Source organism: Chionomys nivalis, chromosome 18 (genome assembly GCF_950005125.1).
Source record: "Chionomys nivalis chromosome 18, mChiNiv1.1, whole genome shotgun sequence".
Lineage (NCBI taxonomy): Eukaryota > Metazoa > Chordata > Mammalia > Rodentia > Cricetidae > Chionomys > Chionomys nivalis.
The window spans coordinates 55,982,200-56,000,162 of record NC_080103.1 but is presented as its reverse complement, the minus strand read 5'-3'; the positions used below and the strand labels follow the sequence as shown (position 1 = coordinate 56,000,162).

The 17,963-nt window shown below is 41.9% G+C and overlaps 2 protein-coding genes across 2 annotated transcripts in view; one reads left to right on the top strand and one right to left on the bottom strand.

Annotated features, from left to right (window-relative positions):
• Positions 1–17,963, top strand: part of Adgrl2 (adhesion G protein-coupled receptor L2) — a 614,888-nt gene that overhangs the window by 381,943 nt on the left and 214,982 nt on the right. The gene's annotated exons all lie outside the window — the stretch shown is intronic.
• On the bottom strand, positions 15,579–16,467 carry LOC130889517 (glycine N-methyltransferase-like). Its single transcript, XM_057793318.1, is given in 2 exon segments — positions 15,579–16,191; positions 16,194–16,467. Coding segments are annotated over 2 exon segments (879 nt in total). The 3' UTR covers positions 15,579–15,586.

Below are 17,963 nucleotides of genomic sequence, written 5' to 3'. Positions count from 1 at the left end.
AGACCCTTGAGAAAACGGACAGAAGAGAGAGAGACAGAACCCTGCAGTGCTTACACTCTAGAAGGAGATTCCTTGATCAAAGTATTTGAGGCCTAATGCTAATATGCTCTCTAGAGACATTAGAGTATCACTAGCTTGTCTCTCTTGATTTTCTCAGTAGCCAACTCATTGCTGTTTACACAGTCAAGGGGCACGCAGGTTTCATTGACTGTGAGAAATCCATATTTTCAAAGGGAAGCGAGCACTGGATCACATATTCCTTATTTTAACCTTGGAGCAGGTCAGAGTCAGCGCAGAGGAAAGGAATGCTGCCGGCTGCCAATTATTGTTAAGAGAACACAATGTGCGATCCACCCCCGCAGCCCTCTTTGATGTATTCCCTAAAATCTCTTGGTATGCCAGCTGTAAGAAATCCATCAGATGAATAGCTTGACAATAAATATCTGTGAAATTATCCTTGTCAGAGAAATGCTTGAGATGAGGTAGGCTCCTTTAACTTGGCTCGTCTTAGAGTTCTGCTGATATCATTACTAATAAATACTTCATGTTAACTGTGTATCACTTACATGCCAATATAACCTTAAAGACATAATGAAGACCAAGACAACGGTAACAGAAACAGGTATTAACATATCCTTTAAGCCCAGTTCCTTCACCGAAATCCCGGAATAAAGAGACAGTGAATGAACTACCGCAACAGCTGTGATTGTTGTAACGCCTTATTGAGAAGACAACACTTGGGAGTTTTGGACCTTTTAAAGGTAGTAAATAAAAAGATGTAGCTGGGTGGTGGTGGCACACACCTTTAATCCCAGCACCAGGTAGGCAGAGGCAGGTGGGTCTCTGAGTTCGAAGCCAGCCTGGTCTACAGAGAAAGTTTCAGGGCAACCAGGACTACACAGAAAAAGCAAAATTAATTAATTTTTACGCTTATGAAAAGTAACTATTAGAATTTGCTAGCCGAGAATGCTAGATAAAACACAAATCAACAATAGGTCTCAAACTGAAATAAAGTGAACTTTTATGATTCATTTTAGGGTGTTTATTTCACTCTCTTACCTAAAATATTCAGTTATCAATTATATATCTTTCTCTGCTTTTAGCTCAATCTCATGAAAGCAAGGAGTTCTAGTAATAGGGAAAAGCAAACACAGTTACCTTGTACTAGTGACTTCTTTGTCTGCTTCACTCGCTATGGTATAAAAGGTCATGCTCTCTTCTCAGTCCTCTAATCATGAAGATACTGAGGTCTGGAGAGGTGTAAGTAACATTCTCTGAGAGGCACAGCAGCAAGAGCCAACTCAGGGGTCAGGTCATTGCCACAGTCAGGTATGATAGCGTTCCAGAGACAGAGGTGGGTGGCGTCTTTGTGAGTTCGAGGCCAGCCTGGTCTACAGAGTGTTAGGTCAGCCAAGGCTACACGTTGGACTTAGACGGTGGTTCATGTAGGTAGTTAAGAAGAGTGGTTATAAGAGGCAGGTAGAAAGGCAACTTCTGCTGATATTCTAGGGGATTCCTTCCCCAGTGTCAGCCCACCACGAAAACAGAGAAAAAAGGTCATACTTCTCTAACCCTCCTGCCTGCTGGACTCCTGTCATTCATTTCTTTCCTTTTGATTCTGTTGAATGAATCCATAGGTTCTGCTTGTTATCTGAGACTGGACAGCTCAGGCTGCCCTAGAACTAGGTATGTAGCCAGACTGGCCTCACAAGAATGTCTGCACCCACCCGTTTCAGTGCTAGGACCAGAGCATGCAACAACACACCAGACTCACATTTTGTGTCTGACCCTGGTTTTCTCTCCAACCCAAGTCTCTGTGACTAGTGATCTTTGGTTGATTGTTGCTTCCTCCTACACTGTGGTTGGCTCAGAGTGCTCACCAGGGGGTGGGGCTAGGGGAGGAAAAGCAGGAAACTATAAATAAGCTGAAATCCATGAACATACTTGCTCCACGGATTGACATTTCAAGTTTTCTCCCCAACTTTGCGTCTTACGCCTCGTTGGGCTCTTCCTGTAAAGTTCTGTCACAGTGATGGAGCTGAGATCTCCTCATTTATAAATGTGAACTGTGAAAAGAAGGCATGTTTTTATGGGTCAATTTTCTTTAATACATTTACACATTCAAGGTCAGATAATACATTTATTTTTCCATTTGCTCAAAATACCATTATTATGGTCTGAATAAAAGACGCTGACCAGGAAGGCAGCTAGCAGCTCCAGAACTCTGGAAATGAGAACTTTTTAAGGTCTGACCATGGTTAAAATCAAAACAATATGTGTGCATTTTTATTTATAGTTACAAAACTCAGAAGGTATCTATTATTCCACAAGACAAGCAAGATATACCTACCCTATAGAATAGTTTTTGTCCAAATCATCAAATAAGGCTTTGATATACTAGAAAGAACTAGAGACTTGGGAACAGACTAAACCCCCATTTAGAATTCAAAATCTCAGTCTGGAAAGATAGACCACAACAGCCTTAGAAGTAAATTTAAATAAATAATGAAGTCATGAAGCAAACAAACTCATGCACCTTGCAATGCAGAAAATGCATCAACATTGCCCAACTGTGGTTTTAGGGTGCCACAGGTCTGGATTTAGGTCAGGACTGAATGCCAAGCTAACTGATAAACAATACAACAGGAGCAAGGCCGTCCAAGGGTGTTGATTCTTACAGCTGGGGGCATGGTGGGATCTTAGAGCTAGGCTCACCTTGTCACACAATTACCAGATCACTCTCAGCTGCTAGGAAGACATTCGAAAGCCTCACCCTAACTCTTGATCCACAGGGACAGCATAACATAACAATGCCACCAAAGAGCAAAATGGAAAGCCAAAATCTTTCCAGAGAACTGTAGAGGGAGCCCCATCTGGATGGGAATGAAGGCATGTTCCTTAGGGTGTTCACTGCCAGGAATCACAGGAAAGGAGCAGAGTTTTAGCACCTATTGGCTGCTATGGCAGTTAGGAAGCAGTACAGGAGAGACCCACCCAGTGTGGTCCTGTTCTTTCCCATCACTCACTCAGCAGCGTGGCTGTCTCCGTTCTCCAGGGTGCCTGACAGTGTGCGACATTTTTTTTAACCTTTGTTTTTTCTAGTGCAACCTGGTGTTCCAACACTTGTGTGGCTGACCTCATTTTCTTCTTGTTGTTTGGGCCTCACCTTACACCCTGAACTCTGGGCTCTTTACCAGAAACCCTTGGCCTCGTGACCTCAGAGATCATTGCTCTGAATGCCACCATCATAACAATTAACCCAGTTATAGGGTTGTAGCCAGCAGGGCTCGGGCTACTGAGGATGACGCTCATTCCACTGGGTGCTTTCTTAAGCCTGCTGCCCCAGGGACCTAATGCCCTTCTGATAACACAGGTGCCTCTGCTTTGGAATAATCAGGCCAAGAGAAAGAGCTTTCATAGAAAAGGCTTTTGTGTTAGCAACTGTAGACAAAGCATTTATTCATGGCCCAATGCAGCAGAGCAAGCCTGACAGACAGAAAACAAAACCACAACACCAGACAACAAGAGTTGAATTAATTAACTCACTTATCCTATGGTACGCTTCATGGCTGAGCGTGCGATCTTGCTCAAATGGCCCCTCGTTCTGTCACATGCTGCATGACACCAGGCATGTCATCTAACTGACTGGTGCCTCAGTTTTCACCTGTTACAAAATAAATAGATGAATGACTAAATAAATAAATAAATAAATAAATAATAGGTGTGTCAAGTGTGGGGCTGTACTAAGTCTTTAATTCCTGTGCTTGGGAAGCAAGGCAGATGGATGTCTGTGTTTGTGTTTGAGGCTAGCCTGGTCTACAGAGTGAGTTCCAGGACAACCACGGCTACACAGAGAAACCCTGTCTTGAAAAACTAAGAGAAAAGGAAGAAAGAAAAGAAAGAAGAAAAGGCATATACGATGGTTGTGTGTGTATTTGTACACACACACACACATATATAGCATACACATATGATCACACATGTCAACACATCTGCAACAACTGCTGGCACCTAATGACACTCAATATTCTCTACTATAAGGACATGCTACCCTATGTCCAGTTGCTGCTCAAAAAATTCATAATGGTTTGACAGAGTCTACCAAATCATTTCCTGTACTTTTGATACAAAACAATCAGTCCAGTAAAGAAAAGTTTCCTGCCTAGAGCAAAGAGAAGGAGTCCTGGTAAAGTCTTTTAAGCTGCTATTCTTAGGGCTCTGGTTTTCTGCTCCAGCTTTGCCCAAGAAGAGGATACAAGCGTGGAAAAGTAGTTGGTTGTGTTAACTGAAATGTTGGAGGGTAGACAATGTGTGTAAAATGACGCAGAGATCCCACTTCAGTACAGACCCTGTGAACTCAAGGTCAGAGCCACTCTACCTAGCTCTCTTAGCAAGACTCCAGGGTGCTACAGAGGTTCTTAGTAGGGTTTCTAGGCTTTTCTGGCATGACAGCATCCTCTCCTGATCAGCACTGTCCCAGGAATGTAGGTGCAATATCATGCTGGGACCTTCCCCTTAAATGACAATAAATTCAACAATGCCAGACGCTTTCCACTACCTGTGTCTACCCACCACCTCCACCCTTCTACCAAGTGGCAGGGTCTCATACTGAGAGCCATGACTTTAGCTGTATAATGTCTTCTGAAGTTGAGTTCGCTGCGGGAAATAACTTCTACCAACCAATGTAGGTTAGTGTTGGATAAAGACAACTGTTAGCCCACATCCAGGAAAGTGGTATTAATTCCTGTAAACTGTTAATATTGAGGTGAGATCACTTTAATAAAGGGAATCTTTGTTTGTATTTCTCTGACAAGATGCCAATTATTCCACATTTTCTGCTGTTAAAGAAGATCTCACTGTATATATAGTGCTAATAAGTAAATTATATTCATCTTAAAAGGGTTATGTGAGCCAGGACAGAAAAGCTCTGATATAATTTGTAGGTTATTTAGCAGCCGTATCTGAGATGGCAAGTTATTATTAACTTCTAGATAGTGGCTGTTAACACACCACAGCTTTAAACCATCTTCTTTTATTCCTTTGTGTTGTATCTGTGAACTTAAGTCAAACTCTCTGCCTTGGCAGCCTTTCTGTTAGAGCTTCAATACCTTTGGGCTTGAGTAGCTGCACTGAATAATCGTAACAGGGTTCAGACAAGCAGATCTGTGTTATTCAGACACAGATCCGGAATCCAGACACACACAGACATGACTCAAACGTTTTGTGCTCCCGTAGTGCCCACGGACTGTCCTGCTGCACAGACGGCCGCTCAGCTCGAGCCAACATTCCCATTTACTATATGAAAGTTAAGCCGTTCGGTGGGCTTTCTCCTTTACACTCCCTCCCTAGATGGGATATCAAGAGGATCGGCTGCTAGGAACAGAACCAAAGAGCTTTTGAAAGAAGAAATGCAGGCAAAGAATGCGGCAGAAGGGATGAAAGAGGCCGAGCCCTCAGCGGTAATAGAGGGGGAAGGTCAGAACCTGCACGCTGAGTGTGGAAAGGTGGGGTGATGGATTGGGGAACAAGAGGAAGAAAGACCCGGTGAAAGGATTCTGTTACCACAAAAAGGGGGAAATACGTTTCATATGCAGAAAAAAAAAAACCCACATAAACCTGAATGTTATGTTGCTAGGATATGGGCCAGTCTTCCAGCTATCCTGTGAACTGTGGGGCAGAGGATAGATGCGGGTGAAGATGAGACAAGGAAAATCACAATGGGGGGAAAAAAGGAGGGGAGGAAGGAATGAAGGCAGGAAAAGAGGGAGAAAGGGGAAGATGCTAGGTTCTGGAACAAGAGTAAAGAGAATCAAAGTGGCATGAAGTTGAGGAACAAGGCCAGCATAGACGGAGGAAACAGCCAAAGGGGGGGGGGAGCAGGAGGTGGGGAAAGGTTAATTAAAAGGAAATGCAGTACTAGAAGAAGTAATTGTGAGCCTTCCTTGGGCGGTGCAGTCATTGTACTTTTAGAACACAGATGACTGGGCAACGTAGTCTAATATTTCGAGAGCCAACCACTGAAATATGGAAACTGAGTTCAGTTCAGTGAGATGAAGGCTACGCATTTCACTCCCCTAGCCTAAAATCAACCTCACATAATATTAATCACATTAAAACATCATACTTAGATATGCTTAATTAAACTTTATAGAATGGCATTTTATTTCTTAAAAAACATGGAAGCTTTTGCATGTAAGCTTAAAGGTACATATAAAATACACACGGACTTATCAACAGTTTCTTTAAAACCCACAGTAATATAGTCCCTGACTGGATTACCTTTGGAGACTGTAGTTTTCTAAGTGAAGAAAAAAAATTAAGTGAAAACAGCTTTTCAATATTTCTAACCAAGAGGACAGCAATATTCAATCAAATTAGTGTTATCAGTGTCGTGATTATTTGAATATCTTTCATGTGAGAGCCAGTCCTCAAAATGAAAAATTTTCTTGACTTTGAAATCAAAGAATAGGTGCTTTTTCCTACTGTAATATAAAATATAAATATTAAAATTTTATCAAAAATTGAGCACACAAAAGAAAACTGTAAACTTTGCCCAGGATTTTGATAAAAATTTAATTTGTTTTCAAATATCTTATTATCTAGGAAATATATAAAACATAAGCTAGCGCCAATGCGGTGTACATTTTACTGGTGTCTGCAGGGCCTGCCTGCGTTGACTGCATGTATTTTCTTCGTGAAGGATCTTTAAAAGGCAGGGGCACCTATTATAATATCAGCAGGGGTTCCATGCTTCGGCCTTAGCCTGGTCTTCACCTGTTAGCTGTGTTCACTTGCTCAACTTCCTATCTCTTTTAAACTGGGAATATATTTCCTCTAGAGTTGGTTGAGCATAAAACGTTTATTCTAAATGAAACGTTTTTTTAAAAAAAGAACTTAAACATAGTTTAGTTACTTGCATGTACTAGGAAACACAGTTTCCCTTATTATTGGTTATTGTCTAATACATGGATCTCTCTTCTTTTGTTCTTTATTTCCTTAATATCTATTTCTTCATTGTGTGTTATATAGATAAGTGTGCAGGAACCCTTGCCTGTATCGAGATCAGAGGTCTGATATCAACTATTTTTTTCTATAATTTTCCATATTTTTTAAAACGTAAGGTCTCTCTCTGAACCTGGAGCTCACTGTTTTGCCTAAGCTGGCTGACCAGAGAACCCCTAGAATCTTTTCCTCTCCCTGAACTGGGGTTAGAGACATGGCCCGCCACATTAGGCTTTTCTGTGTGTGCTGGGATCTGATAGAATGTCCTCATGCTTGCACAGCAAGCTGTTTACACACTGAGCCATCTCCCCAGCTCTCTCTTCTTCACCTAACTAAACCTTCATCCTACTGGGGAAAGAAACAGAAAATGAAAGTAAGAAAAGAAAGCATTTGATTTTTCAAATCCAGCTCGTTTCCATCCTAATTGAAACCATTTTGAGGAAAAGAGAATTCAATCCAACATTTCAAGTCAAGCATCTGTTGTTTCTCTTGCACTTTGCCTTCAAATGGCCTCACAGGAGGAGTGGCAAATGGACAAAAAAAAAAAAAAAAAAAAAGCCTGCCACAGGTTAGGCATGATGGTACATGCCTGCAACCCCCAGCATTGGAGAAAACCTCAAGGTCTCGGCTATGCAGAGAGCTCTAGATCAGTCCTGGCCTTTGCCAAGATTGCTTCTCAAATCAAAAGGCCCAAACAGTTTGCAGTTGTAGCGAACAATAACTTAGTTCTCAGATGAACTCTCCAGGGAAGTAGGTGTTTTCCTCTTGTAGCTGCCATTATCCCACCCAGCAAGGAAGGAAGTTTGTCTGAATGAATAAATGAATCAATGGGTGAAACTCGCCATATTCTCGTTCATAAAACCATCTCTTTTGGTGCTCAGTTATTAGTCGTACAATCACTCTTAGCCAAGATTTATTTGTGGGCAAAAATCTTACACTTTTGAGGCTGGCCTGGGAATTTGCTATGTAGTTAGTCCAGTTTTCCCTTGGACTTAAGATCCCCCTGCCTCTCCCTCTCCCTGTCCCGTGACAGCAGATTGCAGATAAGAGCCTCTGTTCAGCCTGAAAAAAAAAAAAACGATTTTGACTTTCAAGTTCCTGAATCATTGCGTTCCCAGGAGCTCAAAATTCTAAGTTGTTGCTCACTTATCAAATATAGCATGTAGAGTCATCCCTGGGACATGCTGGCCAGATCACTGCTGCCGTTTAACCTCTTCTGCTGACTCTAGAGGCAATCTCCCGAATCAAGCAGGAAAGGCCTCGGAGAACTAAAATAACAGACACCATCTTTGCCAAACAGTGACATCAGCAGTAAGGAAGTCAAGGGGCAAACTGGAAGAAATGAGTTTGGAAGGAAAGCTAGCCTTGTAAGGAATAAAAGGAAACACGAAGATTGAAATACTTTCAGCCTAATGAACGGGTCTGACACTGAGGATCCTTGGAGGCAAAGGGATGAGATCAGGTTGAAGAAGGAAAGAATGAAGGGAATGAATGGAGGGGCCTGTGTGTCCAGATTTGGTGACTTGACAGAGAAAGGGCGGCCAGCAGCAGTGGGGGCAGCTGATATGAAGGCTCTGTGCTGTGACAGTCACGAGGGACCTGACCTGAGCATCCTCAGGGGTTGCTTAAAATTGTAGTTGACATTTCCTCCTCATCCTCTTCTTCCTCCTGTATCAGAAACACAAGAAGAAAAAGGACAAGTCGGGATGACCTGTCCTCCATTAACCTGCGGTGACCTACAGTGCTCAGTTCACCTTTCTCCCAGAACAGAGTTCCTCTGTGTGTCACGTCCACATACAAATATCTGTCGTGACCATATATGGAGAAGGCAGTGAGCAGCTCCTACGTCAGCTTATCCATCTGTCTCTCTGCCTAAGAGCTAGCCTACCTATCTGTGTATCTATCTATCTGTCTGTCTGTCTTCTTTCATTCATTTTCATCTGTTTGGCAATCATTCATTTGCTGTCTTCTTTCTTGGCTGTCTTTATTTTGAAGTACTGGGGACTAAACCTAGGGCCTTATGTGTGCTAGGTGATTACTGTAAGCTACATTCCTAGGTCCTTAATTTGTTTGTGTGTGTGTTCCTAGCTCAAGAGCTTTAAGCTTTGGGAAGATTTATCTGTATGTTTAAAAAGTGCCCAACTTATCTCTCCTCTGTGAGGTCTATTTTGGTAGCAGAGTCGATATCACCGAGTGATAATGAAAAACAATAAGGTGCATGACCACACTGAAGGAGAGGAAAAGACAAGGTCCGGCCTGGCTGGTGACAAATTGTATTCAGTGTGGGAAAACTAGGACGAGATATAAATCCAGGAAGTGGGAAATGAAGTATATTTCTCGGAAATTAAGTAGGTATTAGATACAGGCTAAGACTGTGATGAATCACTTTCAAGGATACGGACCTAAGTTCCTGATAGGTGTTTGTGCACCCTATGAGCACATAAAATCATTCATGTTTCTCTGTGTTAAATTAAGATATGTTCAGAAGCCTCTGAGGAATAAGTGTCCATTGGAACCTTGGGCATATTTGGGATGTGTAGGCAGTCCTAATTGGTCTTAATAATAAACACCCGAAGTCAGATAAGGGGGTAAATGCTGAATGATCAGAGAAGTAAAGGAACCAGCTACTAGAGAGACTTTTTACCTCTACCAAATTTTCAGGCCCAACTGTCTCTAGGGATCCTCAGACCGAATCCTCAGACTGAAGGCCCTGAGCTCCTGTCTCCTCCTGCCTTATATTCTTCTCTCTGCACAGCCATATCCCTTTCTGTTTCCGTCGCTAGTGTTGAGATTCAAGCTACATGACTCCCAAGTACTGGGATTAAAGGTTTGACCGCCACCATAGGGCTCTGTTTCTCTTTGAGACTGGATCAATCTCTGTAGCCTAGGGTGGCCTTGAACTCACAGAGATCTTGCTGCCTCTGCCTCCCAGGATTAAAGGTTTGTACCACCACTGCCTGACCTCCTATGGCTGGCTCCACACTCCGATCTTCAGACAAGCTTTATTTGTTAGATCACAAATAAAATATCAATATAGGGAATATTTCAACTCTCCTTCCATTTTTTTTTCTATGTCAGGTACTACTGGACTGTGAGGGGGAGGATCTAATGTACTCATTTTATAAATGCACACATGCTAAGTAGAATGAGATGACTTACTCAAAGTTGAAGCAGTTTCAAACGCAGGTGGGGTCTGATTTTGAACAGACGGTAACTCCTGAGCCAAGCTGTGTAAACATTATATCTTGTGTGTCTAGGAGAAAATTAACATAAAATGCTACTGCTGTGGGTGTTATTTTTTATTTAAAAATAGTATTATTGCATGTGGTATGTGTATGCAAGTATGCAAGACATAAGCACTGGTAATGGGGTGCTTCATTGTAAATTCAGTGTGTATAGCATGTCATGTTTGTTGACTCTACTCCAGGGCTGGAGATCTTCTCTCTTCCCTTACTGCAGTGCACCAAACAGGCTCCACGTGAACACATCTCAATGCACCTAACTCACAAGATATCTATCAAACAAAAAAAAAAAAAAAAAAACAAACTTAACACAGCAGCTGTGAGGCAGCTGACGACCAGAGAGGGCCTGAGATACTGGTGAGAACAGACAAGAGAACAAGCAGATGCCACTACGTAGGTTGCTCTGTCTCCGGCTGTCCTCTGCTAATCGGTCTCTGGTTCCAGTTCAAATCAAACCACATGCAATTATATCTGAATGATACATTTATATCTGAATGATATAAAGTCCCTGAGAGTTATCATATATCTTAGGTCTTTCAGATTTTATACCCAGTGGTCCTTGTACCTAGTTTGCTCCAAAGCAGGAAATAATTTGAAGACCAAGGAACTCTAGGGTCTTCATCATTTAGGTCAAAGTGAGCAGAAAAACAAAACAAAACAAATACGGATGACTGCAAATCAACCACCACTTCAGAGTGGAAGTCATTGGAGCTGATAACAAGTCCTCAAGCCGTCTGTCTTGGTAATTATAAACAAGAAAAGCTAACTTTGATATCACAACAAAACTAAAAAAGTACAAGTGGAAGTATTTTATATTATTTATTTTATTTTATTTTTGAACTTGTGTGTGTGTGTGTGTAGGTACCAGTAGTGACCAGAAGAGGGCATCAGATCCCATAAAAGTAGAGTTACAGGTTGTGAGTCACCTGACCTAGGTGCTGAGAACTGAATTCTGTTCTGCGAAAAGAGTATGTGCCTTTAACTTTGAGCCACATCTCCAGCCCCTACTTAGAGATATTATCTTTCTTAATATCTGTCTCTGAAGAAGTAAGCAGTTGGAAAGATATTATTATTTCTTTAGCACCAACATCCATGCTCAAACATAAGATGAAAAAAGTAAGTGTTCTCCTTCAGCCAGTTTGCTAAGTTTTTAACTTACAGAGGGGAAGAGTCAGTATTGCTGGTTAAAGCATAGCAGAACTGAGAGTTGTCACCTCCAGAAACAGTAAATTCCTGCACTCCAGTCTGTCTGCCACAGCCACGAGGAACACTCAGCACAGAGCTCAGACTGTGGTACCCTGGCAGGCGGTGTCATTCTCCAGTGCAGGATCATTTCGTCCTCACTGTGATGCCCTGAAAGAGATCACGTTTCTTCCTTTGGGTATAAATGTAGAGCCCAATCCACAAACTCACTTCATGGATTTATGTGGGGTGAGGGAGGAGGCAGTTTGGCAACCACCACCACCTCAGCCAGTGTCTTGCTCCTCTGTGAAAGCTGAGCTGCCTCTGTTTGCACACCCGAGCTCAGCCTGGGGGGTGGGGAGTCACTGTACTTCTTTTCTGTACCACCACCTCTAGGAGGTCAGGTGGTTGGCTAGTTTACTTTGTGTAGTCTGAAGAGATATTCCATGACTTTGCTTACTTCAAAAATGGCTTGAGGCAAAAGGAATGGCTTCCAAGACTCATCAGTGCAGAGAGAGATTTCACGGCATAGTAAACATGGAAGCAGAGTTCTTTTAGTAGACCTAGGCACAGCTGTCTTTAAAAGAAGTAAAGTAAAAGGTAGCTTTAATTCTTTTTTTTCAGGGCGAGAATCAAACATGGTGTTTTGCACTTGCTAGGTAAACATGCTACCCTGGAGCCACATCTCCAGCCCAACAATGTAGCTTTTGGGTGTATAGATTTAAATGACAGCTCAATTGCATATATGTAACAATTATTTGTGGGAATATTTTTGTTTTGATTTTTATAGCTTTAAATGTTCTTGTATGTACTGTGTGTGTGAGCATGTGTTTGAGGGTACATATGTGTGAATGCCAGCAAATGTGCCTGTGGAGCCCAGGGGTTGATGTCAGCTGTCTTGCTCAGTAGCTTTCTACCTTGGTTTTTGAGACAGTTTTAAACTAAGTCCATAGCTTACCAGTTGGCCAGATTGGCTGGCCACAAGCCCTAGGGTTCTCCTGTCTCCTCTCCCTCAGCTCCTTGGTTAAAGATACAACCATTCTGCTGGCTCTTGCAGAGGTCCAGAGGATTCCAGTTCAGGACCTCATGCTGTGTGGCAGGCACTTTACTGACTCAGCCATCTCCCCAACTCTTGGTCCTGATTTCTAAAATAATGTATTTAAGTTTCTTACCCCTGGATATGTATTTTTGCAAATATATGTGGTTTGCGATTATGCTGAATTGGCATATGGTAAAAGAACAATGTATTCCTATTAAAGGTGCAGGGTGCCAAATATTTCAAAGGCAATGAACTAGAGAAATAAGTCTCTCAAAACTGTTTGATATATATTCTATAAGAAGCCCTTGAAAATGAACATAGAAAGATGGTATGTAAGTTGTGAAAGACATTTTCCTGTAAATTAGCGTACTGTTTAAAGTTAAAGTTCAAAGGTTTGTAATTAACCAAACAGCACTAGTGCATAAATTTTCCTCGTAATTTAAATGCTGCAATAGTATTCTCGCTACTCTTTTCTGTGAAAATTAGTATTCCAGTTCAAATCGGACTTGATCATTTATTCAAGAAGTAAAAGTCTAGTGCTGGGGGTGTAACTCGGTGATACAGTGCTTGCTTGGCATGTACAAGACTGAGCTCAGTCTCCAGAATCTCTCTCTCTCTTTCTCTCTCTTCCACACACAAACACACACACACACACACACACACACACACAAATGCACTTTTACATAAATACACACAAATAGATGAGAAAAAATAAATTTATGGAAAAATGTAGAAGTCCCATGCTGTTTTTTCTTTAAAATTCTATCTTTGAACAACCAAACAAACAAAAAAAACCTTTAATTTACTAAAATGTGAGAGTGGCCAGGCAGTAGTGGTGCACACTTTTAGTTCCAACACTCTGGAGGTAGGGGCAGGTGGGCTGCAATTAGCCTGGTCTATGGAGTGGGTTTCAGGACAGTCAAGACACACAGAGAAACTCTATATCAAAAAACCAAAGCAAACAAAACAATAAAAAAAAAAAAACCAAAAGACGTGACTGCTTTTTGTACAAACTATTTAGAAAAGACAGAAGAAAGGAAAAAACATGGCACCCATTTCTTCTCTCTTTTTTTTTTCTGAGGTTTCATCACTTTGAGGAATCACTGAAGCTTTGACAAGATCAAAAAGGGCCAGTGTGGTATTATTATCTGTGAGAGAAATTGTAATAATAAGCAGCAGCCTGTTTGGCTAAAAAGTAGTTTTTCTTTCAATATTTTATGTACATGGCTGGGTGTGTGTATGTGTGGGAGGGAAGTAAGAGAAGCGATTAAGAAAGTGTGTACATCTAGAAACTCAAAAGAGCTTGAATGGTGTCTTTAGACAGAGGCAGATGGTCACACTTTACCAAAAAGAAAATTAAATCTCAAAGTTCCATATCAAGTTAGGAGAAGCTCAAGCCCTGTCTCAAAATTCTGCATTTGATGAATTTATTTTTATATAGGGAACAACAAATGACTCCTAGTTCCCCAGCCATTCTGGAGTTTAGCCACGTCCACTTCCTTCCTTACTGAGTAGTAATAGCAATTCCTTAAATTCATGGTGCTATCATTGGGCCTGACAGACAACTATTAGGCTCAGAGGAAATGCGACTTTTATTTAAGAACAGCAGAAATCTTCCTGAGTCAAATCGACAACTTAAATTATGAAAACAAGGTAGCATGTCAATGAGTGGGACTTAGGTAAATGAGGAATAGCTGAGAAGTGGGTAGGTTTCTTTCCTCTTCATCTCATTTTGTCTTTGTTTGTCTATCTTGTTCCAAGGTAGATGAGCTCCCAACATGCTGTTCCATTTAGAATTCAACTATCCCAAAATGCTTCTTTAAAAATAGTAAAGAAATTTTACATTAAAAATTTTTGCAGTATAAAAATTTTCTTTTTGAATTTGTAGCTGGCCGGGTGCACACCTCTAATCCCAGCACTTGGGAGGCAGAGGCTATAAATTCAAGGCCAGTTTGGTCTACAGAGCGAGTTCCAGGGCAGGCTCCAAAACTACAGAGAAGCTCTGTCTTGAAAAACCCTCCAAAAATTTGGTAAATCTATACAGACTGTTTGCCCAAGGCTGCTTTTTTCCATTCTTCTTTCTTCCGTTTTCCATTTTGATTGCTCACTGCGCTCTCTTTACATGGTATTTTTAAAAGATTTATTTTATTTATGGAATGTATGTGTGCTTGTGGGCATGTGATGTGTGTATGTATGTCTGCGTGTTGTCGGCTCCTTTGTAGCTAGAATTATAGTTTCTTGTGCGCTATCTAATATGGGTACTGTGATTCGAACTCCAGTCCTCTGATAGAATAGTAAGTTCTCTAGTGATAAGACATCTCTCTAGCCCACAATATGGTTCTGACAGCTGGTAGTTTGCTACAGAACTGACCCAAGTATATTAAAGGAGTGCAACAGACAAATACGATCATTTATTTTTTAGTAGAAATTATTGTGGGAGTAATGAATACAAGAAAGCCAAATTGAACTAACCACCTTTCTAAAGCAAATCTCCTTCACTTCTTCACGCTCTACTTCCTTGTCCTTCTTCATCTTCTCTTAGAATTATTCATTTTAGAAAGATTTGCTGATTTCTTTGTGTATGAGTACTTTATCTGCATGCATACCTGCATGCCAGAAGAGGGCATCTATAAATCCTACTATAGATGATTGTGAACCACCATGGGATTGCTGGGACTTGAACTCGGGATGTCTAAAAGCACAGCCAGTGCTCTCAATCACTGAGCCACCTCTACAGCATTGCTTTAGTAATTTCTAAAATTTATTTTTAATAATGTGCATATGTGTGTTCACGTGGTAATATTATGTGTCAGTACAGCTGCATCAAAACCCTGGAATCTTAAGTTGCAGGCAGCTGTGAGCCACCAAACGTAGGAACTGGCAGCCAAACGCATTCACGTGTTCCTAACCACCGAGCCATTTCTACAGCCCCGTGTTTTTTTTTTTGTTTGTTTTTTTTTTTTTTTTTTTTTTTTTTTTTTGAGAAAGGCACATACTATATTGCTGACTCCCGTTTGCCTGACCCACATTCCTGCACCCAGATGCATTATCTGTGTTAGGTGGTAATCTTGGGGCGGGGACACTTTCCCTTGGCTGGGGACTTATAGGAGCCAGAGCACATTCAGTTGGTCTTCTTGAGCACGTGAATGAAGTAGCAGGGAATGTAGGCCTGGCCAGGCTTGTAAGGCTTGAAGTCACCCAGCACGCTGTGTTGGCACTTGACCCCGAAGGCTGCTTGGAGCAACTCCGTGAAGGACGCCAAACAGTGTGGGTAGTAAGAGAGCCGGAACTTACTGTAGCCAGGAGAGCCATGTCTGCCAGAGCCTGGCACCTGCACTGTGTAGTCCAGGGTTACCATGTGGGCTTTGTTGTTCACTGCCAGCACTGACGTCGTGATGTCCTTGGTGAGGTCACTCTTATAGTAGATGTTCTTCCCCGGGGGCGCACAGCCTGTGCTGAGGATGTGGTCGTAGTTGCAGTGATCGATGACCAGCAGGCCCCCAGGCCGCACCATGCTTGCGATGTTCTTCAGCGCCAGCCGGTGCTCACTCTGGTCACCTTTGCAGTCTGGCAAGTGAGCAAAACTGTTCCCGAGGCAGATGACAGCATCGAAGCCATCTCCTGCTGGCACATCTTTGTCCAGAGTAAACCAGTTGGCTTCTTCAATGACCCACTTGTCGAAGGCGGGCTCCTGCCTCCGGTTCCAGCGCTCCTTAAGTGCATATTCAGCATCTTGTCACTGGCGTCCACACTTGTCACGCTGAAGCCCTCTTCCACCAGCATAATAGAGTACGCTCCCGTGCCACAGGCCACGTCCAACACCCGACGGCAACCATGCTGGCGCAGCAGCCCAAGCAGCCACGTCTTGTACTCTGTGGTGCGACTGCGGGTGTCCCCGATGTACAGCTGCCACACACGCGCGGCCTCCCCGTCCGCATACTGGTCCAGGAGCCCTTCCGCCGCCACCCCCAGGGAGCGGGTACGGTAAATGCTGTCCACCATCCTGACCTGCGCCTGACTCTCAGCCAGCCCCGTTTTTTAAAATCATTTTTGACATCATAGAAATCCATGTGTTGTGTATGTGTTGTCTTTCCCTGTTACCAGACAGTAACTTCATAATTTGTTCTTAAGACAGTATCCCAGGCAACCCAAACTGCTCTAAACTCAATTGTAGTTGAGAATGACCTTGAACTCTTGGTCCTTATGCCTCTGCCCCCAAGCACTTGAATTATAGGTACAACCCACCGTGCCCAGCTAGAATTTAGCTTTTTTGACCAACATTTGAAATACATAAATGTTTCGTATTCATTAAATGAATAAGCTAGAATCTCATGTTTGGGAGATAAAATGTTTTATCTTAATAGTATAAAGCCCGGTGTGTGTTGTAAAGACTCTAAGATGTCCACAGTCAGCCCATAATGCTCTAATAGTGACTGAGTTAATATTCTTTCTGAGCTTCATAATTCTATGATTTCTCACTGCGTAGAATAATATATGTCACAAGAATTACAGCAAAATCCATGCTTACTTCAAGAGTGACCTTATTTTAAATAAATCGTCAGTCTCAATGTGGTTTCTTATAATTGGCCAATTTCCCTGAAAAGTCAGTAAGTAAAATATATTGATTAATTGATAACTGCAGTTAGTTGGGTTTTTACCAAAATTTATTATACTACCACGGAGTAGGCACACAATAAATATCAGTCAAATATGTGAGGTCTAGTTAAAGGAGAGTTATTTTGTTTTTAGTTGCTCATATTGAAAAAAGAACATTTTCAATTAAACATAATAATTTGTTATAACTTTAGAATTCACATTGCGGAGATGTGGTTTTCAGCATATGTATTGTTCTTTGTTCTTTTTTTTTCACCTTCGTTTCTCTTTTCCCCTTCCTTCTGTTCGTCTGTTTCTGTCCTGAAAAAGTCAGTTTTAACTCATGAGATGGGGATGGGGAAATAAGACAGGCATCTGTAGGTAGTTGGTGTGGGACAGTAGGAAGGTAGGCATCCATAGGTGGGATGGGATGGGATCCAAATCTGAGGGGCTCTTAACTTCTGATAGAGTGAGGGGACCATTATGGTGGGTGTGGGAGTGTTCGGGTAACAAAAAGATAAGTTGCCCCACCTCAAGGTGATTGGCCACATAAGGAACTACATTAAGCATAAAGGAAGACAGACTCCTTTGTCAGAGAAAGTAGTAATGAAAATGAAATTAGAGGCCATGGAGGTCCCGTAAGACTGGTTTGGAAATGGAAGTCTTGATGGTTCATAAGTACATAAGAAATAAATATAGATCTGAATATGTGGATCAATAGATGGATTTTTCCATCATGTGTCCCTTAATTTCTGGGTCCAAAGAGAACTCTCCTTGTGCACTGGGTTCTCTTTCCTCCCCCATCTCGGTTTCTCACCATTGTTAACAGAAAACCATGGAGACTCCTTGGAGAAAGAGCTGACACTAGGGTGTAGCATGAAAAATAAAATACGCCAGAAGGAAGT